This window comes from Bos indicus x Bos taurus, chromosome 22, assembly GCF_003369695.1.
Source record: "Bos indicus x Bos taurus breed Angus x Brahman F1 hybrid chromosome 22, Bos_hybrid_MaternalHap_v2.0, whole genome shotgun sequence".
NCBI classification, from domain to species: domain Eukaryota; kingdom Metazoa; phylum Chordata; class Mammalia; order Artiodactyla; family Bovidae; genus Bos; species Bos indicus x Bos taurus.
This window is the reverse complement of record NC_040097.1, coordinates 46,013,473-46,038,656: the sequence shown is the minus strand read 5'-3', so window position 1 is coordinate 46,038,656 and position 25,184 is coordinate 46,013,473. Positions and strand designations below refer to the sequence as shown.

The 25,184-nt window shown below is 54.7% G+C and overlaps 2 protein-coding genes across 12 annotated transcripts in view; both read left to right on the top strand.

Annotated features, from left to right (window-relative positions):
• Positions 1-3,768, top strand: part of NKTR (natural killer cell triggering receptor) — a 53,539-nt gene extending 49,771 nt beyond the window's left edge. For 8 of the 9 annotated variants that reach the window (XM_027523291.1, XM_027523290.1, XM_027523294.1 and 5 more), the window contains one exon: positions 944-3,768. In XM_027523291.1, coding sequence (XP_027379092.1) covers positions 944-1,031 — 88 coding nt within the window. In that variant the 3' untranslated portion in view covers positions 1,032-3,768. The remainder of the gene's footprint in view (positions 1-943) is intronic. The other variant, XM_027523293.1, reaches the window with a different exon arrangement.
• Positions 3,769-9,548: 5,780 nt separating this feature from the next.
• ZBTB47 (zinc finger and BTB domain containing 47) lies at positions 9,549-22,600 on the top strand. Of its 3 annotated transcripts, XM_027522407.1 has the most exons (7): positions 9,549-9,681; positions 11,667-11,787; positions 13,421-14,977; positions 16,604-16,751; positions 18,038-18,153; positions 18,790-18,934; positions 19,121-22,600. In XM_027522407.1, the coding sequence occupies exons 3-7, from the start codon at positions 13,502-13,504 to the stop codon at positions 19,477-19,479; spliced, it is 2,244 nt and encodes a 747-aa protein (XP_027378208.1). In that variant the 5' UTR covers positions 9,549-9,681; positions 11,667-11,787; positions 13,421-13,501; the 3' UTR covers positions 19,480-22,600. The 3 variants fall into 3 exon arrangements, with proteins under 3 accessions (XP_027378208.1, XP_027378206.1, XP_027378207.1); XM_027522405.1 differs by lacking the exon at positions 11,667-11,787; XM_027522406.1 differs by lacking the exon at positions 11,667-11,787 and having other exon boundaries at positions 13,182-14,977.
• Positions 22,601-25,184: the final 2,584 nt, after the last annotated feature.

Below are 25,184 nucleotides of genomic sequence, written 5' to 3'. Positions count from 1 at the left end.
CTCCCTCACCACCACTGCTCTGCCCCCGTGCCTTGCGGTTACAGTCAGTGGTGCTTACAGAATTTCAGTGTGATACAGACACTCCCTTATTTGAAACTCTTCAAGTACACCCCAGTGACCTTAGGGGCAGGTCCACCATGCTCCTGAGTATTGCATGGAGGCCTCTCCACCTACCAACTCCAGCTTGGGCTTTTCTGTGTTCCCTGCACTAACATTCTGGAACCTTTATTTTCTGCCTAGAGATTCACATGCCCATTTCACCATCTCCCATCACGCCTCTTGAAATAACCCACTCACTGCCCCTGGGAAGCCCTTCCTGACTGCTCATCCTGAGATATATTCCCTGCTGTGTGTTTTATTTATCTTACTACCCTCTATTCCAGACTACCCTTGAGCCCAGGGAACACTAGTCCGCTGTGTGTGTGCCCTTAGCATCTAGCAAAGTGACTGGCTCTTTGTGGATATTTTTCCCAAAATAACTGAATGGTGACCATTACCAAAGTCTTCTTCACTCACTGTCCCAGTGGTCCCATCCCTGCCCCACCTCACCCCTCATTGGGCTCACATTTTGATTTGATTTTGATTTCCTTGTCTTAATGAATTCTTGTTGGCCTTTTTTCCCCTTCTTCAGTCTAATTAAATATTGATGTTCATTTTGGGTAACATGGAAAATTATTCTCATTTCCTTGAGTGGATTTCAAGTAATTCCACAGGAAGTGCTATTTCTTTATTTACGCCTTGATATTACCACCATCTGTCACTAACATCTTTGAAAAGTCCACAGTGTTGTCATGGTCAGTACTGTACTTTTCTACCCACTATGCTGTGCCTCCTCGAGTCACTTGCTTTCAAGCCCCTTATATCAAAAAAGAAGTTTCAACAAGAATTCAAAAGGGTTGAGAGTTAAAAGATATTTGTATATTTGTTTTGTCTTGTTATACAGGAGTTGTAGATCTTATGGCTCTGACAGTGAAAGTGACCGAAGTTACTCTCATCACCGAAGTCCCAGTGAAAGCAGCAGATATAGTTGAAAGTGTCCCCTTTTTTTTATATGAATTATATCTTATGTGTAAATACCTGGTAACTTAAAAAATTAAGAAACTTAATGGCAGTCTGTTGTTCTGTTTCAGTATTAGAGATGAATTTGAAAAATAGACACTTCTTAATTGTTATTTGTTTATTTACATGTGCATAGAATTTAAAATACAGATATGTCTCCTTAAAATATTTGTATGCCACATTTTACAGTAGCCAACTATGGAAATTAATTTCTTTTTCTTGAATCAAGAAATCATGAAATTTAAGTATAATTTGCAATATTATTTTAGATAGATGATTTGTCTCATATATTTCTTAGAATACAGATTCTTTTTGCCCATTTTTAAGGTTTTAGCATCTATGCTGCCCAAGCATAGAACTGAAGGAGAACTGTGAAAGGAGGCCAAATACTTCCATACCAATTACACAGTCTTATTCATGTGTGCTCTTAAAAACAAACCACCCAAAACTGATACTGATGGTAACCAGGCAGTGGCTCCTTTCTTCTTTGTTGTTTCAGAGGATCAAGAACGTGGTCATAATACAGCCCACTGTCTTATTTCAGGCTGGCGGGTGAGGTTAAAAAGAATAGATCAGCCTTAACTATAAATATCTGCACTGTCTCTGTAGCCCTAATGTTTCATGTGCTTTTTTAATAAATATTATTAGAAGTTCAGTTTGTTTAAAAAAAAAAAAAAGTTCTATTCCAGTTTATGCTCTGGTGCTTGGTAACTTTTGGTGCATTATTCTTATATATTATACATTAGAATTCCATCAGAGAGAGAAATAAATTTTTAAAAAGTTCATTGGCACCAAGTAGGGTTCATTGTAAGCTGTATTCACTTTAACTATTTGGAGAGCTTCTCTCAAGCACAGGTGTGGGCTGCGGGCCGTGGAGCAGGCAGGATTGGCACAGGGTTGTGTAACCACTTGGGTATGCTGCCCAGAACTGATGCCTGGAAGAGTTGAATGGAGAGTGGACTTCAAAAGTAACACTAAGATCTACCTGCCACCATTTTGGACACATTTTTCAGGGCTTTACTTTAAAGCCTTTCAAGTAAGAGATGTAAGAGCAGTTGAACGGTCCTTAGCACCCGCCAGCTTGTTCCCTTGTTTCAGTGGCCTGCAGTGATGCAGTGAAACCTTGTGTGAGATGGGTAAGCCTATGACGACAGACAGGAAATCAGGGTGTGCAGTATTGCATAGATTACACATATTCAGTGTCTTGGGTGGTTCCTGTAAAAATGATTTGACCTATAAAAACTGGTGAGATTTTGTGTTTTTTTATCTTCAGTTTGAGCTTTTTCCCCAAGTGTACTTAATCACCTTAGTGCCAGTTTTATCCAGTTATGCAGAAGAAATTCATATTGGATATTTGATGCAGAAGTTTGTGCCATCCTACCCCTTGCCTGCTATACTTGGGAAGTGGGAAAGAACCCCCAGTTGAAGGGATCTAACCACCCCTGATGGATGGAGGGGTGACCTTGGATGTATTACAACCATCACCTATAAAAGGTTCATAAACAGGGTTAAGTGGCCAATTGTTTGCCAAGTTGACAGATGAGAGTACATTAGAAAGTAGGACCTGACTCAAGCAAACACTTGATGGTGAATAAAAAACAATGTGTGATTCATATGAGCATTCTCAAAAGTTGCCTGCAGAGGAGAATATTGCTTTAATAATATTCAGTGGAAAAAAACTGCATTTAGAACTCAAACCAAAACTGCCAAATCTAATTACGTTAAGAAAAGTTACCTTTAGGCAGTGTATTAGTTTTCTATTGCTGTGTAACAGATTATCCCAAACTTAGCAGCTTAAAGCAATACTCATTTCTTAGCTTACAGTTCTGTAGCTCATGAGTCCAGCGTGATACGGCTGGATTCTCTGCTCAGGGTCTCACAAGGCTGAAATCAAGGGTCAGCAGGGTGGCATTCCTTTGTGGAGGCTCTGGGGAAGAAATCTGCTTCCAGGTTAATTCAGGTTGTTGGCAGTATACAGTCCCTTGCTGGCTGTCAGCTGGGGTCCTCTCTCTCGGCTCCTTGAGGCTGCTCGCATTCCTCCTTGTGCGCTTTCCTCCATCTCCAAACCAGCAATGGCCCATCGGGGTCTTCTCATGCTTCAGATCTCTCTGCCTTCCTCCTCTGTTTTAAGGTTCATGTGATTAGATCACGGTTCATGTGTGAGACAGTGTCCCTATATAAGGTCAGCTGTGCCATAGAATGTAGTCACAGAAGTGATATATTTACAGGTATCTGGGCTTGGGGCATGAAAAGAGGGAAGGGCGTTTTAGAATTCTACCTCCCACAGGCAATAACGTTGCAGGTTGTGCTATGGGTAGAATTTTATCCTCAAAAGGTGAGCCCTAGAAGCCTCGTTTGTTTTCTCCATGGAAAAGAACAGCCCTCAGCTGCACCATTCAACTTGTGTGTTTACTGAATGGACTACAGAAATAGCTTTTCTTCCTAAAGGGGATTGTTCTGTATTTTAAATTATTTTTTAATAAAATTGAATTACATCGTGTATTGTGCTTCTTAACAGAAAATGCATTATTGGACTGTTTTTGTAATGTCCTCTTTATTGCAAATGAAACAATATAGCTGGTATTGTTCAAAAACAGTAGAAAATACTTTTGTATATATTGGCAATGTCTAATTTGTATATACTTCATTTAAATTCCCTAAAACTTAAAAGGGAGGCCTTGTAGAAATTAAACTATATACTTAGTCTAAGTTTGAGTCTGAGCATGTTTCATCCTTCTTTATTTACCAAGACTTCAAATAGTCTTTCTGAAATGGAAAAGGAAGCATTGAGTCTCTTTGCTGAACCAGCCAGGGAAGAGATTTCATCTCTTCTCTCTGTGGCTCATTTTCCTCTTCTGGCCGGGTATTAGTGGTGGGGCACGAGGTGGTGCTAGAGACAACTTCAGGCAGAATGTTTACCTAGGCAGAGAACCATTGATGGTGCTTGGTCATGCTTCCCCTGCCAACCCAGATTTCTTTCAGGTCCAGTTGTCATCCAGCTGAGGTGGCCTGCATACAGATATCCTTGCAGAGAAGGGACTGTGTCCCACCCCATCTGTGAGATGCTGCTCAGGGACAGCACGTTTACCTGCTAAGCCACCTACAGCCTCCGCCTTCCCTCCCTAAGAGTGGTTCACCAAGCAAGCACATAGCACTTACTCTGGGAGAAAATATTCCTTGTGATATTTTTAGCATCCACATGAGAATTTGCAGGGCAAGTACAATTAACTTTTTTCTCCTCAGAACTCAAAGGGATTTGTACTTTCTTAGTGAATACAACATAACCTCACACAGTAAGATTGGCAGAGATTCAGTTTCCAAAGTTGAGTTAACAGTAAACCGCCAAGTCAGGTAGTTCCTGAAAACAGTCAAATCTGGATGTGTTGCCTTAAAATTTAAAGAAAATTGTAGAGTCAGTTTGCTGTAGGGAAATCCCCAAGTGAGGTTCCTTTAGAGTCGTTTATTTTTTAGAAAGCACCATGATCTTTACTGATGTTCTGATAGCATCTTGATCGGCTGGGCAGTATTGGGAGGAAATGTGTTAAGGACTTTTGACTGTGCTGAATTAGCTAGCAAGATGATTCAAGGGAAATAAATGCCCCTCATAACTGACCATGAATACTGGCCAGGCATCACTGGAAGAGAAAGGAGGTTCCACCAGTGCAGAATGAGTGACACAAACTGTGTGGCCAGGGGAGGGGGCCCAGAAGCCATGGCTCATGTGGGAAGAGACTGGGCTCAGATGGCTGGTCTTTAGGAGAGGGAATCCACTCTGCTGCTGCTCAGAGAGGTGAGCGCCTAAATCCCATGAGGGACTTGTGAAGAATGAACTGGGCAGAATGCTAAGAGGACTCGTGCACAGCAGGGAGAAGTTCTTTGATGCTTAAAGGTTGGGGGGAGGAGCTGGTTCCCTGGAAGATGGCAGCTTGTAGACAGACCCTGGGCAGCTTCAGCCAGTGCCTGAGGAACGTGAGATAAGGAGGGCCTACGTGGGCAACACGCAAAGGAGCAGGAAGCTCTAACGGACTGTTTTCTTGCATGATTTCAGTAGAATGTAAGGGCAGAGTGCTCCATTGCTTCTGCCTCCTTTACTCCCTGTGAATCAGAAGGACTGCAGTGGGGCTATGCCAAGCTTGGGGTCAAGCACTTCTGCCTCTTGGAGACCCCAGGCCCCACCATTCACCTTCTATAGCTATTGAACTCCAGCTCTACAGACTTAGCTGAGTTTCACAGTCTGCAGGACCCAGACTAGCTGGGGGAGGGTGTGTCTCCAGCCAGCCTGGAGATCTGAGGACATTAGGGTAAAAAAACAAAAAAGTGACCTGAGCGCTCAGCACAAACACTTGTATTCTGCATCTGGAGCCCTGACACTCATCCGTAATGTGAGGCGAGGCTAATAGTCCTTAGACTGTTGGTCTCTCAGCTCACACCCAGAAAGAGGGTGCAACCAGACATGAAAACCAGGAGTGCGCATCCCTTTCCGGACCATCCTGGAGATGAATCAGCCTCCCATAGAGCCCACAGGGGATAGGACTCTGGGCTGGCATATCCCCAGTCTCTGGTCACCCAGGGCCTCCTGCAACTAAAACCTCTGCCACCAGGCTAGATTCCCAGAGAAAGATCCCACTGGTCTCAATGTCTCTGGCCCAATCTGATTTTATTTTGAAGGAGTAAAGGATCTCTGTGAGCAACTTTCTGTGGCACAGCCCTTAAGGGTTTGGGGTCTGAGCCAGACTGCTTGGGTTCAAGTTTCACTCTGACACTTCTTGGTGGGTAACTGGGTAAATTGTTTGACCTTTGTAGTTATTAATATAACTTCTCCATTTTAGGAGTCGTGAGGATTAAATGCTTAGAACTAAGCACACGTTGAAGTGGTTCAGGGACATTAATTCCTGTGCTTGCCTCCAGGTGGAGAGTATGAGGAGGGCCAGGCTCAGTCACTAGTGAGAGGCCCAGGGCCCCTTGAACCAGCAGGGTGGGAGAGGATCCTGGAAGCTGCTAAGGAGGCCTTAAATGCCTAGGCCATGACGTTTATGCTGCTGGAGGGAACTGGGCAACCTGCTGGTTTGAATTAGGCCCTACCATCTACAGCTGTAGCCTATTAGTGCTGAGCTCTGAACAGGAGCGATCTACTCCCCTCCAACCCCCCACCCAGGGATCAATGCTCCCTCAACCTACAGAGCCCTGGGTCCACACCTAGTGGGTAAGTTGAACTTCCCTGCCACCCCTCCAGCCCCATGCTGCAATGTCCCTTTCTGTTTTCTGGCACTGCCCACTCTACTCCTCCCCCATTGCAGTTACGCAGCTCCACGCCCCGCCTAGGGAGGCTAAACCCTGTTGTGTGCAGACACACGCAAGTGCTGCCCCAGCACGTTTTGGGTCTGTTCCTCCTCCAACGTGGGAGAGAAGTTCAGGGCTAGAGGCTTAGGGAAGTTGTGGGGGGAAAAAAAAGCAGAAAACACAGAGCTGGCTTCTAAAAGCAGGGGTGTGGCTTTGCTGACCTTGCCAGCACCCAGTCCTGAGTGTCTGAGGATCATCCATCCCTGCCCTGATCTCCACAAACTCCTGACTTGCCCCCGTGGCATGTGATTCTGGCCTGGGATCCCCCTCCCCAATAACTTGTCCCACCTTGGACTCTCCAGAAAGCCTGCCTTGACCAACCCTGAGAGGAAGATCCTGTGGCACGGACCTTTTCAAGGCCAAGGGAACAGAACAATTCTGCCTATCTCCATCCGGCTACTCCTACAGGACAAGAATCTGGATTCTGCTACATCAAATCACCTCTAGTTCCCTGCAGATGTTTAACTGTATCCTCCCTTGGGGCATGTGCAGGGGAGTACCCTTCCTCTCCTTTTGCTCTGCTGCCTGCCAAGTCGCTTCAGTCGTGTTCGACTCTGTGCGACCCCATGGACTGCAGCCTACCAGGCTTCTCTGTCCATGGGATTCTCCAGGCAAGAACACTGGAGTGGGTTGCCATTTCCTTCTCCAATGCATGAAAGTGGAAAGTGAAAGTGAAGTCACTCAGTCGTGTCTGACTCTTAGCGACCCCATGGACTGCAGCCCACCAGGCTCCTCCATCCATGGGATTTTCCAGGCAACAGTACTGGAGTGGGGTGCCATTGCCTTCTCCCTCCTTTTGCTCTAGCGTTACTCAGCTTTCAGTCCTCAGCTCTGAGCCAGCCCCACATGAGCCCACCAGACAGCTCTTCGGACAGTGCCTTCCTGCCATGTCTCATGTGACCCAAGTCCCAGTAGCCTCCCAGAACTGGCTTGTCCTGGGGTTCCCCCAGTAGATGGGCTGTAGGCCAGAGAAGAAATGGGAACAGCTAAGGTCTTCAGGAAGACTGAGCCCCCTATTCCCTCCTTTCTCACCCAACCTCCAGCCCCTTCTTTGGCTTGACTATTGCAACCAAGACCAATTCCAAAAGGGCCAGCATCCCTACCTTGGTCACACTGGCCACAACCCCTGCCAAACCTTGGCTGGGAAATGGGCCCAAGAGTGTCCCTTGCAGCCGCCTGCCAGGCTCCTCCCAGTTTGTGAGGCAGGCTGCTCCAGCCTCACCTTTCCTTGGCTCCTCACGCTGGTATCTGACTGTGAGATCTGTCCTGTTCTGCCTTCACTGTCCTTAGCCAACCAATGGGTATACACGGTTCCTCTCTTACCACGTCTCAGGCCTGTGCAAGGGAGCCACAGAGTCAGATGAGGAAGTGGGTTGGGATGGTGGAAGAAGCAGAAGGCAGCCCTGAGGTGATGGGCTGGTCAGACATGCAGGTTGCTCTGGCCTGGCCTCAGCTTGAGGCCTTTGGGAGCTGAGTCAATTCACCCACCACAGCCACAGAGATGCAGAATATCTGCTGTGTGGTCATCGCTGGGGGCATGGGCCCCCATCGGTGCCCCTTCTTCTCTTGCCATCTTTTTCCACCAAGGTCTCATCTCACCCTCCATCCAGCTATGTGGTTTCCTCCTCTTTCTCTTGGCACTCTTTGGTCACCCCCATTTTTGCCCATGAGATGTTTTCTCCCTGACCCTGGAACGGCCTTAAGGGCCTAAATCCTGGCCTCACGGGAGGCCGTTGCAGTTTCACAGGACAGACATCAGACTACGGGATGGCGCCTGCCTGGGATCTTGGCCTCTACTCCATTTCCTTCTCTGGCATCCAGAACCAAGTTACTCTGAACTGGCCCCAGAGGCCCTGCCCACTCATGAGCAAGGTGGCAGGCATACTCAGGGGACACTGCTACAGCCAGGCATGGGCGGGTGTGTAAGCACAAGTGCATGTGTGAGCGAAGAGGGTGGGGGATACAGTGTGGTACTGCCAGGATGTGGGCAATGTGAAAGTGACCAAACGTGGGGCAGCCATCAGCTTGGAGTAGGGGAACAGAAGCATCTGAATGATGACACAGATGACATTGTGGCCCTCTCCACAATGATGGCCCAACCACCACCTAGGCTCTGCGAGGCCTACCGTCCTGTGGTCCCCACTCTGCGGCCTGCTTGGCCTGGCAGTGTTTCCTTGCAGCCTCTTGCCAGCACAACCAGCCCCCAGCCCCCACTGGCATCCATGCCAGAGCAGCATTCCGCAGCCCTGGCTGTATCTCTCCAGCAGAAACAGCAGGAAGGCCTCTCAGCAGCCATCAAGCTCCACAGCTAGGGGACACAGTGGGACCTGGGCCTCTGGCCCTCACTCCTCTAGTCTTGCCTTCTCCCAGCTCTGGGTCTGTCACATGAAAGGATTTGATCAATGCACCTGTGGTTCACATTCTCCCATCTCCTGCCCTGGGCGTCCCTGTGTCGCCAGAGGCAGCCACCAGGTCAGTATGGATCGACAAGAAGCAAGTCCTGGAGACAGAATAACATAAACCCTGAGCTGCCCTGGGATCGGGGTGGGGGGTCAGCTCAGTTGGAGATCCTAGACTCACTCTCAGGTCAGAGCAGCCCAGGGCAGAGGGTGGGGATGGTGACCCAGCAACTGGGTTGGGTTGAACCCAACGCTGGGTTCAGTCCCTCAGTGTGAGGTCGCTCAGGGGAGCAGGTGTAAGCCTTTTCTGTAACTGGTTGGTGGGCGCGGGAGCGCCCAGCTTCCCCATTTTGGGGCCTCCTCCTCCTATGACCCCACCTCGGTGGCGCATCTGGAGGGCTCCCAGGTTAGACTCTGGGATGAACTTCCTGGCGGAAAGGGGGCTCGGTGCGAGAGAGTGAGTCCAGGGACCATCCTCTAGGATGGGAGCGGCGGGGCCTGGCCGGAGTCCGCGGCGGCCCGAGGCGGGGCTGGCTGCACCCGGACGGCGCGCACCACGCGTGTCCGCGCCCCCGCCGGCGCGCAGGGCGGCCTGGCCCTTTAAGCGTCCAGACGGCGGCCCCAGCTGACGCGCGGGCTCCAATCGGCGCCCCGCGCCCCCCGCCCGCCGCGCCTGAGGCTCTGGGGCCGCAGCTGCTCGGCGGCTGGACTCGCCGCGGCCCTGCGCCTCCGCCCGCCCGGCCGCGCCCCCGGGGGCCATGGTCGCGGGGCCCTGCGCGGGGGCGGCCCCCAGCGCGGCGCTACATGGAGCGGCCCCGGCCTGGCCGCCGGGGGCAGCGCGATCCCGCGGGGCCCTGTGAGCCCCCAGCGCCACGGCACCATGGTACGCAAGGCCCTGCCTGTCCCCCCACTTATCCGCCCACCTGCCCGCTCTGCCCTCTCGAGCGAACAGCCGGTCGTCTCGGCGTGGAGGGGTGTGAGGGATCTTAGCCCTCGCCGGGTCTCCCCTACCCCTTCTCGGGGTCCCTGCGGGCTGGGAATGCGGAGCTTTGACGCGGTCCTGGGCTGGGAAGGGGTTAAATTCCTGGGGTTGGGGCCGGGGCGCGAGAGGCTGAGGTCCTGCTAGGCACCAGCGGAGGGGGGCGCTTCTCTGGGCCGGGGACGGCGCCGCCCTCGGACTGGGTGATGGGGGGAGGGAGGAGGTCGGATTCCCGCCTGGGCCTTGGGCCACGTGGGCGCTGGAGCCGCCCTGCCAGGGGATTCGGGGCTCCTGGGCCAAGCGGGATCGGGGGAGGACGCCTGCAGCTCTGGTCCAAACTCCTGTGTGACCTTGGACCTGTCCACCGCCCTCTCTGGGCCTGTTTCTCGGGAAGGACGAGTGGCCTGAGTTGAGAGGAGGCTGGCACAGATACCCTCTCCCTAAAAGGAGGAGGCAGTAAGTCATGAGCCTGTGCCCCCTGTGCTCAGTCTGGGTCCACCCACTGCTTTCTGGGGACAGAAGAATTGACGTGGGAGTAGAGGGTGCAGATGGACACCCAGGTTTCATCCTGGGGCCTCCAGGGAGATTCTGGGGCAGCATAGGGAGCTAGCTGGTGGTTTTGTGATGGTGAGGCAGGGTACCTCTCAGGAGTAGAAGGCTCTGCCGGTGGTGAGCAGCCTCAGCAGGTGTCCCTGGCACCTGGCCTGCCCCCACCAGCCTGGCTTGTGGGGGAGGGTTTGAGAGCATGAAATGCCCTGGCAACAGAAGTCCCTGACCATTCCTCTGGTCTTGTGTCTTAGCCCAGCTGGCCTGGACTTGGGGTGGGGTGTGTGACTGCAGCTGGCACAGCCAGATGGGGAGGGGCATCTACAGCTTCAGGAAACTGGCACATCTGGCTGGAGAGGCAGACACAGCTGGTGGGCCCTGTGTGGGAGGTACCAGGCTAGGGGGTAACCATACCCCACTGAGGGGCTGCCAGATAAGGACTCAGGCAGCATCTATGTGCCTGGTCAAGGAAGTACAGTCAGGGCTCCTGGTTGTAAGATCCTTGGGCCCCTCAAGGGCCAAGGATGGTGCAGCCTTGCCTGGGGGTGTTGCCTCAGAAATGGAGTCTCTGGGGCAACACTACCCCCCAGGCTAAAACCTTTCCTCCCCTGCTGAGGCCAGAGGAGTCTTCACTGGATCCTGGGGCCAGATGTGCACACAGGAAGTGTTAGGCACTGCCCTTGACCCATGGCAGATAAGCACTGGAGGGCGTTCTGTGAAGGAGCAGTGGACCTGGGATGGGTACCCCACAACACGTCTGACATTGACAAGTCCTTATCCAAGCTACTTCCCCACCACTCTCTGGCCCTGGAGGCCCTGAGGAACTTCTGTTACAGCCAAATTGCATCCTGACCCCTCACTGACTTGCAGGTGGCAGCAGCTCTAGGGAGGAGGGTACAGGTTGCCGGAGGTGCTGGTGGGGTCTGGGGAACCACAGCTGGTCCTGAGACGCCTCGTCCTGCTTTTTGAGTCATTAAAGGCCAAGAAATACTTTCCCATGGAATAGTATCCAGTCCAACACAGATTTGGTGGCCTCAGCAGGGCTGAAAGTCCAGGGGCTCTGCTTCTGTTGACTGTGAGACCCTCCCATTCTGAGCCCATCTGTGTAATAAAGTTTGGTCCCAGAAGATGAATTAGAATGAGTCAGAGGATGGAGATGAAAGGGGGTTGGCACTTTATTCCTGTTAGATTGGCCAGACCAAGATGGGCTAGCAGCCCTGAGACAGAGGAACAAACAAGTGGCTTCTTGGCTGGGGTGAAGGAGGTGTTGGGGAGGAACTCAAGAGAGATGGTGGTGGACTTCCCTGGTGGTCCAGTGGTTGGGAATCTGCTTGCCAATACAGGGAACGTGGGTTCAGTCCCTGGTCCAGGAAGATCCTACGTGCTGCGGGGTAGCCGGGCCCGTGTGCCATAACTACTAGAGCCCGCAAGCTGCAGCTGCTGAAAAAAAAGAGAGAGCATGAGGTGGGTGCTGCCCTGGGCTACTGGGTGTGAAGGGTGAAGCCCAGGGCAGGTCCTCTCATTCAAGTGACTGAAAGGACTGACATAAAGGGAGGGGTAGGCTGTGGATGGATGGGACTGGGGTTTCATCCCGAGGCTTCCAGAGACATGCATAGGGTAGGAGAGCTGATGGCTTTGCAGTGCAACAAGGTACCCTCAAATGTAGGAGGCTCTGACTTAGCGGACAGGGCCTGAGGAGGGCCAGAACCAGGCAGGTCGTTGATAGATGTTAACTGAATATCTGCTGTGCGCTGGATCCATGCAAGGAACTGGGCAGCCTGCCTGTCTGTGCTGCTCACCTTTTGGGGAAGCCGCTGTGGTTGGACCAAGAATTAAGCTAGCCCTTGCTTAATTCCAGGCCCTTCCTTAATTAAGCCCTTGCTTGCTGCTGCTGCTTTTAAGTCACTTCAGTCGTGTCCGACTCTGTGCAACCCCATAGACAGCAGCCCACCAGGCTCCCCCGTCCCTGGGATTCTCTAGGCAAGAACACTGGAGTGGGTTGCCATTTCCTTCTCCAATGCGTGAAAGTGAAAAGTGAAAGTGAAGTCGCTCAGTTGTGTCCGACCCTCAGCAACCCCATGGACTGCAGCCTTCCAGGCTCCTCCGTCCATGGGATTCTCCAGGCAAGAGTACTGGAGTGGGGTGCCATTGCCTTCTCCAAGCCCTTGCTTAATTCCAGGCAATTCACAGGTACTGAAAGTGGCCCAAAGATCTAATAATCTGACCAGATTCAAAGGCCTCCTTCAGGCTCCACCAAGATGACATCATCTGGGAACCTCTGGGCCTGGACCACACCTGACCTGGGGTATGGGGGGCCTAGAGGGAAAGGGTTTGGTACAGGTCTTGGGATGCAGGACTTTTGATGCTAAAACCAGGGCCGTCCCCAGCAAACCAGGACTGGGTCGTCTCCCCACAGGCATCCTTTCAGTATTTCCAGGCCCTGTGGATTCTCTCCCTGACACTCACTTACAGATAAAACCAATCCTGCCCAACCCCAAACACCTCAGGAACAGAAGTCACCTAGCTCACTGCTCTGTCTCTGGCCACTGTACCTCCAGGACAGTGACTGTGACTTTTGTTCCGAAAGTGTCTGGGGCTGGGCAGGATTGGTTTAATTTGTAAGTGAGTGTCAGGGAGACAATCCATGGGGACCAGAAATACTGAAATGATGCCTCTGGGGAGACAACCCAGTCCTCGTTTTTGCTGGGGACGACCCTGGTTTTAGCATCAAAAGTCCTGCATCCCAGGAAACCCCTAGGTTCCTGGCCCACCTGCATAGTTGGTCATCCTCGAACCTTTTCCTTCCCCTTTTCTCCTTTTCCGCTTCCCTTCCCGGGATGACTGCTCCCATTTCACAGTGGAACAGCTGGAGGTCCAGAAAAGTCAACCACTGACCCAGGAGCTGATACGCGGCCTCAGAAGGTCACGGCCAGAGTCTGAGCTCTGAGGGACAGCTGACTCGGGCTTGAACCCTGGTTCCCCATCGTCTTTGCTTGAGTCTTTCGGCACCTTCTCTGTCACGTGGAACCAATAGTGATGGGGGATGGGGGGCACCTCCTGGCTGGCCTCGACCTGACCTGTGCCCTCGGCCCTGCAGTTGCTGGTTGAGAAGACAACGGACTCACCGGCGGCCGAGTTCTCGCTGGTGGAGGACGTGGCGCTGCACTTCGCCTGCTTGATGGGCCGCCTGAACGAGCAGCGCCTCTTCCAGCCTGACCTGTGCGACGTGGACTTGGTGCTGGTGCCCCAGCGCAGCGTCTTTCCAGCCCACAAGGGCGTGCTGGCCGCCTACAGCCAGTTCTTCCACTCGCTCTTCACCCAGAACAAGCAGCTGCAGCGCGTGGAGCTGTCCCTGGAGGCGCTGGCACCCGGCGGCCTGCAGCAGATCCTCAACTTCATCTACACGTCCAAGCTGCTGGTCAACGCGGCCAACGTCCACGAAGTGCTGAGTGCCGCCTCACTGCTGCAGATGGCCGACATCGCTGCGTCCTGCCAGGAGCTGCTAGATGCCCGCTCCCTCGGCCCCCCGGGCCCTGGTGCCGTGGCCCTCGCCCAGCCAGCTGCCGGCTGCACCCCGGCTGCACCAACCTACTACTGCGACATCAAGCAGGAGGCCGACGCCCCGGGCCTGCCCAAGATCTACGCCCGAGAGGGCCCCGACCCCTACTCCGTGCGCGTCGAGGACGGGGCTGGGGCCACAGGTGGCACGGTGCCTGCCGCCCTTGGGCCGGCTCAGCCCTTCTTCAAGGAGGAGAAGGAGGGTGGCGTTGAAGAGGCTGGCGGGCCCCCAGCCAGCTTGTGCAAGCTGGAGGGTGGGGAGGAGCTGGAGGAAGAGCTCGGGGGTTCTGGCACCTACAGTCGGCGAGAGCAGTCCCAGATCATCGTGGAGGTGAACCTCAACAACCAGACACTGCATGTGTCCACAGGGCCCGAGGGCAAGCCAGGCGCTGCCACTGGCCCGGCCACCATGGTGCTGGGCCGGGAGGACGGGCTGCAGAGACACTCGGAAGAGGAGGAGGATGACGAAGAGGAGGAGGAAGAGGAGGACGAGGAGGAAGAGGAGGGAGGAGGCAGTGGAGCAGAGGAGGAGGAGGAGGATGAGGAGGGCGGCAGTCAGGGGGAGGATGAGGAGGATGAGGAGGAGGAAGGGCACAGCGAGCAAGAGGAGGAAGAGGAGGAGGAAGAGGAAGGGCACAGCGAGCAGGATCAGGAGAGCTCAGAGGAGGAGGAAGATGAGGAGGACGGGGAGGCAGGGGGCAGGCAGGGGGGCCTGGGGCGCCGCAGCAGCCGGGCAGAGCCCCCTGCCCACAGTCGCATGGCCACGAGGTCTGCCCGGCGCCGTGGCCCCCCTGAGCCGGAGGAGGCCGGGCGGCGGGGCGGGAAGCGGCCAAAGCCACCTGCAGGAGTGGCTCCCGCTCCTGGCTCCCGAGGGCCACAGGCTGCTGATGGGCTGGGGGCAAAGGTGAAGCTGGAGGAGAAACAGCACCATCCATGCCAGAAGTGCCCGCGCGTTTTCAACAACCGTTGGTACCTGGAGAAGCACATGAATGTGACCCACAGCCGCATGCAGATCTGCGACCAGTGCGGCAAGCGCTTCCTGCTAGAGAGCGAGCTGCTGCTGCACCGGCAGACAGACTGCGAACGCAACATCCAGGTGGGCCTCCAAGGGGCCTGCAGGGGGCAGCCATCCAGGCTGAGCCAGGCCGGAACTGGGCCCTGGGCACCCAGTGTCCTGCTGCCTGTGTTGTCTGCACAGTCTGCAGAGAGCAGGCTCAGCCCCCACCCCCCAACCCCGCCCCAGGGACAGTGGGACCAGCCCCAGCCCAAGGGTGAGCCCAGAGTGGTGAGAGCTCAGGGGATGACGTCAGGGAGAGCTTCCTGGAGGAGGCAGATAGAGCTGGGCTTCCGCAAGAGTGCAGAAAGGATTGGAACAAACAGGACCCTTGCCAGAGAGGCAGAGGGGAGCAGGGACTCAGGAGAATGAGAGGAGAGAGTTGTCTGAGCATGTGAGGCTGGGGGACAGCCAGCTCTGAGGAGGGATGAGTCAGTGTTTTTGGACTGCTGCAAGGCCAGCAGGGCCCCCAGGTATATAGTTTGGTAGATTGAGCAGTGCAGGAAAGCACAGAGGGGAGGAGGGGTTTGCCCGGAAGGGGGCGCCATTTTCCACTTATTGCAAGGGCTGAGTGGAGCAAGGGGCAGCCAGGCGGGAGGAAACCCCTGCATTCAGCTCTTTGGAGGTACCAGCTGGCCTGGGCATGGGGAAGAGGGACTGGATGAGCAGTTCGGGAAGTGCAGGGGGCCCAACAGGAAGGCTGCTGGGGCCAAACAGGGGATCTGGGCTGACTGCCAAGCATTGAGCCAGCCTGCATCTGGGCCAGCCTGGCCTTTCAGGGTGAAGACGGCACAAGGCCAGCCAAGTGATTTTTTGCCTTTTCTGGCTGAGAGTGAGGTTGAGGGGCAGTAGGTAGGCGATGCTAATTGCCTGAACTAATTGCTAATTGGAGAAAGTGTTACCTGAGGGTTACCTGGATTCCTGCCCCACCCTCAGGCACATGCTCCCACCTGCCTGCCTGCTGGCCTGCCCTGTGACTCTCCACATGCACACCCCCGAGCTTCCCTCCTGAAAGGGAAAGACGCTTGTACTTCTACCCTGGGTACCCTGACCCAATTTCTGCCTAAGCCCTGGCCTACTGCAGGGGTAAGGGCCCAGGAGACGAGGAGGAGGGGAGTGTGGTCCCCAGGGTTCCCACTACCATCTCGTGTCCAAAAGGCCCTTGCACCTCCTGCAGTCCCCCAGCCCTTTGGAACCTGTTCCCTTGGGGATCTATCTCTGTGGTGTCAAGGTATGGGCCCCAGCAGGGGAGGCAGCAGAAATAATGTCTCAGCTTTGCCAGAACTTGTTATCCGAGGGGCTCCCCCTTGCACTGTAGCCTCCTCACCCACTGTGGCCCTTCAGCCAGTTATGTGTCTCTCCTCTGTAGAAAGATGTCTTGTTGAAATGAGCACAGAGGAGGGACTTCGTGGAAGAGGTGGCCCATGACCCTAGTGAGTTCAGGATGAGGAGGGAGGGCCCCAGGCTGCAACCCTGGGCGGGTGGGCAGGTGGGTAACATTAGGGATTTACCACCCCTGACTCAGAATATCAAACGTAGCTGGTCCTTGGCCACCAAGATCTCTCTCTCGAGCACAGTTCAGGTGGGGAAACTGAGGCCTAGAGAGGCAGTGACTTGTCCTAGGTCACATGGTCCTGACCCAGGGCCTAAAGTCTTTTCATTCCACAGTGTGTGACATGTGGCAAAGCTTTTAAGAAGCTCTGGTCCCTCCACGAGCACAATAAAATTGTGCACGGCTACGCAGAAAAGAAGTTCTCCTGTGAAATTTGTGAGAAGAAGTTCTACACCATGGCTCACGTGCGCAAGCATATGGTTGGTAAGTCTAGGCCTGTGGCGGAACGGGCCCAAGGTCCAAGCTGGGCCAGCTGCTGGGTGTGCTAGGAAGTCTTTCACATCCAGGGACAATATAAAGGGATGAGAAAGCACCAAGTAGCTGGGAGGTGGGGCGGGGACAGTGGATGGGGCAGTGGGGCCGAGGAGGGGGTAGGGCTAGTCTGGGGCCAGGGCTGCCATGTACGGTTGGGCACGTTGCACATGGCACAAGGGCTCATGACAGGAGGGCAGGTGGAGACCAGAATCCAGCTAGCACACTGCTACCCAGGCTGGCACCCCAACATGGGGCTAGGTCCACAAGAGCACCTTCTGCTAAATTACACAGAGTGCTTACTGTGTGGGCTGACACAGCCCCTGTCTCAGTCTGAGGACAGCTATGCCCCTGACAGGGCTTCAGACTTCTCTGAATGCAACCCTCCTCCCAGGAGTCATACCTGGACACAAGTGTGTCTTGGGCCACTTCGCTGCCTTGGGCATGGCTGTCCCTCCCCTCTAGGTGGGCCTGGCTGAGAGTCTGGCTGTTGTCTGGGTGGCCCTCCTTTCTTTGCCCACTTGGGGGCTGGAGCTCTCCCCACTGTCTAGCCAGGGAGACAGTGAGCCCTGGCCAGAGATGCCCTTTCTCTACCAGACAGTACTGGAGGCTTCCAATATGAACTGACTGGGAGCTGGGAACCTGGGGTGTAGGTATCAGCCAGGAGCATGCTAGGTAACCCAGGATTGGTGGTCCTTCCTGGGCTTGGATTCCCCAGCTCTGAACTGTGAGGGGGGCCCTCCGTGTCTCCAGATGCTTCCTCCCACATCTTCCTTGGAGTTTGTTTTGGCAGGGAGTGCAGATAACTCCTTCTGGATGGCAGGGGACCCAAGGCTGAGGCCTTTACAGGTGCCATCCTCTGTAAAGCCCAGCCACCTTGGAGACCCAGGACCACTCTTCCTGTTTTTATAGAAGAGGATGCTGAAACTCACTGAGGCTCACAGCAGCCATACAGAGAACCAGTGGCTAGGCCAGGATTTGAGCCGAGGCTAAGGAACCATGAAGGCCTCTGTGCTTGTCTGAGCAGACAGAGACCTAGCGGGGGGTGTGGGAGGGAGGGACAGGGAGGGAGGGGGAAGGACCTCGCCTGGGGGACAGAGGCCACGGGGCAGGTCCCAGGGTAGATGGTGCCCCAGGAGGTGGGTTCAAGGCTCAGCGTGGGGTCGGTCCAGCAGGGGTCCCCTGGGAGAAGCCAGATGGGTCCCTGAGATGTCATGGCCATGGTGCCTGCCCCGTAGCCCACACCAAGGACATGCCCTTCACCTGCGAGACCTGTGGGAAGTCCTTCAAACGCAGCATGTCTCTCAAGGTGCACTCCCTGCAGCACTCCGGGGAGAAGCCGTTCAGATGCGAGGTGAGTCCACTTCTGCCCCCAGGGACCACCCTGAACAGGGCAGGGATCAGGGGCAACAGCAGCTTAAAAACCAGGGGGTAGGGGGACTGGAGTATAGGGTGCAGAAAGAGAGGGGGCCCTCCTGTTGTTTGCCTTCTACTCCATCCTTCCCTGGTTGCCCACCTACACCAACCCCCCCCCACCCCCGCCACATACCCCTGCTTCCTCTCACTATCTCAGTGCTGCACGTTCAGGGTGGGAAGTCTGCATGGGCTGGAACCATAGGACAGGCTTTCTGGAGAGGTGGAGAAAGACACATCTTAGGCAAAGATCAGAGATGGAGTTGCAGGTGGGGCTGAGGGAGGCCTTTGGACAAGGAGGAAGGATGGAGAGTCTTAAGCACAAGGGCTCCCTCCACTCTGGGGCCTTTTCCCACTTGCTGAGCCCCATTCCTGCCTGGGCCTCTCTACCTGTGCCCCATGCGCTGCCCCACCCCAGGAGCACCTCAGCCGGCCTTGGCATCCACCCGTCCTTGCCCAGGAGTCCCTCCCACTGTGAGTCCTTCCCGGCCCTGTGAGCTGGGGACCAGCGCTTACCTCCCTGAAGGTTATTCCCCCACTCTGCCCTGGGTCTTGCCCCACCCAACCCTGCCCTCAGAACTGCAATGAGCGCTTCCAGTACAAGTACCAGCTGCGGTCACACATGAGCATCCACATCGGCCACAAGCAGTTCATGTGCCAGTGGTGTGGCAAAGACTTCAACATGAAGCAGTACTTTGATGAGCACATGAAGACCCACACAGGTACTGCTGTCCAACGGTGATGGCCTCTGCGCCGTAGCAGGCATCCTTCTCTGCCCTTTTCTGAGGCTCAGCCCTGGCCTCCCTGACTCCCACGGTCGGGTGAGGGAGGCTGGCTCACAGGTTGGGGGTGGGGGGCGTGGCGGCCCCCCAGCAACTCCCCGAGGCCCATCCCCACCCACCCTGCAGGGGAGAAGCCGTACATCTGCGAGATCTGCGGCAAGAGCTTCACCAGCCGGCCCAACATGAAGCGGCACCGGCGCACGCACACCGGCGAAAAGCCCTACCCCTGCGACGTGTGCGGCCAGCGCTTCCGTTTCTCCAACATGCTCAAGGCGCACAAGGAGAAGTGCTTCCGCGTCAGCCACCCCATGGCCAGCGACGGCGCCCCCGCGGCCCCGGGCCTGCCCCCTGCCCCGCCCCAGGCTCTGCCCCTGCTGCCCGGGCTGCCGCAGACCCTGCCACCCCCGCCGCACCTGCCGCCCCCGCCGCCGCTCTTCCCCACGGCCTCCAGCCCGGGCAGCGGGAGGCTGAGCACCAACAACTAACTGCCTGCCTGCTCCAAGGGGCCCAGGACCCTGCCCTCCTCCTTGGGGGGCAGTGACACCTCCAGAGTTGGCTGGACCCCGGCCTCGCCCCAAGGCCCCTGACCCTGGGGGGTGTGCAGGCTGGCAGCCCCCAGAGCTGGCCGAGGACACCTCGCTACCAAGTGCCCCCTTTCAGTGACTTCTTGAAGCCTTTACTTTTTTTTGTTGTTTGTTTTTTGGGAAGTGAAGGAAAAAGAAAAGAGAGGAAACCATTGGCAGTATCCCCCTCCAGGTGAGGGGGGCGCTGGAGGCGGCAGGTAGGGGGGACAGGGGCCCAGGGAGCAGGTGTGACTGGTCACTCTGCTGAGGCCTAAGCCAGAGGGAGGGGGGTGGCCCAGCCCAGATCACCTTTAGCCACTTATCCGCGCCTTTCCTGGGCCCCCTAACTTGCGCCTCATATCCTGGAGGGTTTGGGGAGAAGTTGGGTGCCATCTCCCTTTGGAGGAGGTGTGGACCCAGTGTGAGGGCTGCGGATATCCAGGCAGAGGCTTGAGCCTGGATGCCCTGGGAGCGTGCCAGGAGGCTGTGGCAAGGCGTGAAGACTGCAGCTCTACATAGGGAGGGTCAGGGGGGTGTGGGGCGGGCAGGGGCTGGACCCCAGACATTTGCTTTCCCCATTCACAACCCTGCGGCAGGCACAGGGATCCCCGACCTGCACTAGGCTGCACCGAGGGCCCTGGGTCCTGGAGAAGATGTCCCCGGAAGCCGCTGGGCCTCAGGGTGTTGTGGGCCAGGCCCTGGGTAGACAGACGGGCTGGCTCCCACAGCACTAGCTCCCAGGGCCTGCTGCCCAGGAGCCCCTGCAGATGGGTGGACCCCAGGGGCAGGCCCCTAAGGAGGAGGCTTGGGCCAATGTTCTGAGGTTTCAAGGTGCTATCAGTGGGGCAGAGGCCAGGGCAGCTGTTCACAGAGCACCCCATCCCTCACCAGCTGCCCCAGCTGCATCTCCCACACTAGAGATGTGTGTGTCTGTGTCCGTCTGCTCCCTGAAGGCAGCACAGGCCTCCTCCGCTCCCTGGACCTGGTCACAACCCGCCCCTGGCTGACATCCAGCACCCTTGTCCCTCCTGGGCCTCTGTGCTCATGGGTGGCACGAGGAGCCTGCATGACCAGGCCCGGGGGTCAGGGTCGCGGGCGCTGGGAGAGCCCCAGCCTGTGCCCAATGCTTGCCCTCACGAGGCCAGCACTAACAGGACATCCTTTTTTTGTTGTCATTTAACGTCTTGATTCCTGCCTTTAAAAGGGGGAGGAAGGTTCCATAAGCTACATATTTCCTAGTTAAGCTCTTTCCTATTGTGTTTATACAGTTTTGTTTGTTATACTCTTTGCACCTTAAACCCCCATGACTACCCCCACACCACCACCTTCCCAGCATGGCTGGAGTGGGAAGAGGCCTGAGCCCAGGGGGTCGTGGGGCGGGGACTGGCCCCATCAGCTCAAGGGCTGAGGGGGTCGGGACCCCTCAGACCTCCTTGTAAGGTCCATGGCGCTGGGGCAGGGGGCTGGGGACATTTTAATCATCAATAAACGAAGCACTTTATTCTGTACAGATGTGGGTAAGCCCAAGGAGCCCGAATGATTTGAGGATTTAGAATCCAAGCCACACAGCCCAGACTGTTCTCTGGGCTTACAGGGTTTGAGTTTGGGGCTGTAGCAGGAACAGTGCAAGCCAGAGCCTACATACGTACCCTCAGATGCCCCTGCTGTCCTCTGGGCACCCCCTCAAGAGAGGAAAGCTCCCTGTCTGGTTCCCAGCACTGCGGCTCCCCCACCCTGAGGCTGAGGGTTCTAGCCTCTTATGGGGTCAGGGTTGCACCTCTCAGGCTCCTGCTCTACTGTAGCTCTTTTCTTCTCCTGCACCCCTTGATCTCTGGGCTTCCATGACGTCCTCAGGGTCCCCCCCCACTCCCCCCTCTCCCTTGCTATTTCCAACCTCCAGTCCCAGTGCCTGGCGGCTCTTCAGAGCTTGCCCACATTTTCCTAAAAAAAGTCTGATTTCCCCAAATGGGCTGTAGGCTGGGACTCCCCTGAGCTTCTCACCCCCTGTGGCTGACACCAGGATCTCCCGTTAGAGCTGGTGGCCCTGTCACCTGCTACCGTCACTGCAGCCTTAGAAAGCCTGGGGGGCCCTGGCCAGGCTGGCCTCTGATCCGTGAAGTCAGACTTTCACAAGCAAAGGCTGGAGATGGGTGTAGGGAGCTGCTGGCGAGACCCTGTCCCAGGACTTGGGTCTCCTACTCTTGAACGCTTCCCTTCTCAGGGCATGAGAGGGGTCCAGACAGCAGGCTGGGCACTGGTCAGATGGTCATTGTATTAATAGCTTAGATGGGCACGGCCACCCCCTCTCCTGGGAGGCCCCCGTCCTAGCGGGGACAGGAGTCCTGTGTCCCTGGTGCTAAATGCTCTCTTCCCCTTTGGCCAGTGTTGGTGGGAGCTCCTTTCTGGCCAGACCACAAGGGTCTGAAGCAATAATGGAACCTCAGCCGTGCCAGTATGGATAGGGGTTCTTGTTTTACCAGCTTTTACATTTCCTTTTTAATTTTTAAAACAAATTAACAAGCACCTGGATATTGGAGGGAGGGGCTTGGGCCATCACACCCACTTCCCAGGGCTGGTGATGGGGAGGGGGCTTGGGATGATTATCTCCCACTGCAGATCTGCCAAGGGGGGCCGCTCTGTCCAGCTGGACTTCTCAGCCCACTTGGCCAAGCCTCAAGTCTGGAACCTGGCCTGCCCCTCCCCAGCTCCCCTTGTAGTCCCTGGTCTTGGGCCAGCTGGGGATGAGTGGCCAGAGAGATGACCATTCAAGCCCCATGACTACAGTTCTAGGAACCCAGGCTGGGTGGGGGGGCAGGCAGTGGGGGCAAAGCCTGAGCCTCTGATCCTGACATTTGCTGCCATGTCCCACATGGCACCCCTCGGCAGTCGGGGGTGGGGTGGCGCTCAGTGGCAAAACGGCTGTGCCCAGGTACGTGGACCCTTGATGTCTGCCCTGTGTGGTCATTCCACAGCCCCAGAGTGTATGGGGGACTGCAGGAGGGTGAGGAGAAGAGTGGAGGGGAATAAAGGCAGTACAACTGTCTCTTGGCCCAGCCTCTTCTTTACATATGCCGCCCTGACTGTGGGCTGAAAGGACTCAGACCACAGAGAGATGAAGGACAGTGCGGCCGCCAAAGACCACATGGACACCTGTGCCCGGAGCATCCCCAGGTCCCGTCTCCCTCTCCTGAGGATGGGCTGGGCTCCTGGGGAACCTCCAGAGCCAAGGGCTGAGGTCTGAAGCAGCTTGGTGTCTGCGCCTGGGAGAACAACTCAGACGGAAGACTGTGGCCTCCGAGGAGCAAGCAACTCTCCCCGTGGACCTCAGAATTATTTCGCTGGGGCACCGGGCTCCATGTGGGATAGAATTATAGGCTGTGGGGACACATGGTGAATGAATGAATGCCCCCTCACCATGTATGTAGCACTTGGTTTCAGATGCCCAGAGAGGGGTCTCAGATGAGATACCAGGGTATCTGAGGGGTCTCAGACACCGGGAGGGGCTAGGAGAGAGGCTGCTGGGTGGCTCACTAACTGGCCAGGGAGGCAGTTCAGGTCCCCAGGATGAGTACGTTGCCCTCCACGCAGCCCCACTTCTCTGAGGGGAACAGGGGCTTGCTCAAGTCACCCTGAAAGTGCCGCTTGCTGCTAGGCCTGCGGGCCTGGCTGCTCCCTGCTGGGTGTCTTGAGGGGATTCGGCCCCCCTGTGCTACCTGTCCATCCGTGCGTTGCCTCCATATCACCTCTTCCCGGCAGCCCCACTGTGCTGTGAGCAACAATCCGACGTCACACAACACGGTTTTCTAGAGAACCTCTGAGGAAAATATTTATTTTTTTAATTAAAGTTTTATTTGGACATAGTTGAAGAAGCCAAATATTTCTAGAACTTTTTTTTTTTTTTTCAAAAAACCTGCAGTTCCCCACATCTCCTCCTTTCCAACTCCCAATAAGTGAGCAGTTCCAATTCAGTTGGTATTTTTGGTGTTTTCCTGCCCATGGAAAGCACTCCTCCAACACTGCTCTCCTCCTATTTTCAGTTTTAGGCATTGGCTATTGATGTATTTCTTCAACACTCCCATCACACACACAAACACTATATACACAATTCCCCTTCCTCCCAACATGGTTATGTTACTATTTGAGGTTAGATTAATATTTAGTATCTACATTATTATGACTATGTAGACACCGATCTCAACCAAGCCATATAATGCAATAGGATTCCATTTCCTTTCTCATAACTTTTTACTTTTGGCTCTTTTAAACATAATTTACTTTGGTTTCTAGGTGTTTAGCACTGCTGCATTCCCAAACCTCTTGTCATAAATGCAACTTTCCTTCTCGTATGTGCAAACACAGTGAGTGTTCCATCCATTTCCTCACTCTCATAACCAAGGAGCAGTACAGGAAGATGACCCTAGGGAACACACAGTGCAACCAGCTTCCCACGAGGAGACTTGAGAAACTGCCTAACAGCCTCCCCCGGCCTGTCATTCCCTGTCCCTCTTTGCTGAAGACTGTGTCCTTTTGCGTTCACTGCAGAGATCTTTAACTTCTAAAAGGTTTATGTCTTAGTGGACTCCTTTTTCCTAACCCTAACATTTACCTTCTCCTCCGGACCACTTCCGGGAATGAAGCGCTTGACTGTATCTCCCTGGGTGTAAAATTGCCTGGGTGTAAAATTCAGGCTGGAAATGACTTCCCTCAGAATTTGAGATGCCAGCATTTCTGTTGAGAAGCCCAATGCTGTAAAGTTTAAAAGGATGAAATGAAGTGACAGGTCCCTCTGATCAACATCAAGCCCTGGAGTCATGCTTTCTTCCGCCCACCTGTGGTCCCTGGGCATGTCCTTGGGTGAAACCAGAGTGAGAGGGGCAGGGATGACGCAGGACTGGCCATGACTTCATGAGTTGATAGTTGTTGAAAGAGGGTGCTCAGTACATGAGAGATCAGTATATTACTCTCTCCCTGGAAATGTTTGCATTCCCCATAATTATAATTTAAAAATAAACAGCAGTTCCCCATTTCCCAGAGGGCAAAAAAACCCGTCTGTACACTGGTCATACATGATACCACCCCCTCTTACCTCTTGGCCCTCATCTCCTACTCACCTCCTCATTCATTGCTCACTGGCTTCCTTTTGGAACAGGACAGGTGTAGTCCTGCCTCAGGGCCTTAGCTCAAGCTGTTCCCTGCTTGGAATCCTCCTCCTCCATGGTTTAAACCTGCTCAAGCATAATCCACTCAGTGAGTCCATCCTGACTATTCCATTTAAAATTGTGACCTCTGCCACCCATCGCTTCCCATGCCCCATTCCCAGCTACCTGTTACCACAGCAGTTATCATCTGACACCCTGTGTAACTATTTACTTGTTGCTGTTCCCCTTTCCCTCAGCTGAAGTTAAGCTCCAAAAAGACAGGAATTCTTACTTGATGTGTTCACTGCTGAATCCTCAACATTTAGAATAGTGCACAGTAGGTTCTCGATGAATGGATGAGCCACATATAAACATTCTAGTAGAATGCCTGGTAGGAATTGAGCACCATGGGACTCATCATAATCTAAAAATATGCCACTGAATCATCTGATAAACATAAGTTAATTGTTCAGCCAGTACCTTCTGTCC

Coding starts and splice junctions, on each gene's coding strand:
- ZBTB47 (XM_027522405.1), top strand. Junction 14,978..16,603: donor ACTGCGAACGCAACATCCAG/GTGGGCCTCCAA, acceptor TTCATTCCACAG/TGTGTGACATGTGGCAAAGC. Junction 16,752..18,037: donor CGTGCGCAAGCATATGGTTG/GTAAGTCTAGGC, acceptor CCTGCCCCGTAG/CCCACACCAAGGACATGCCC.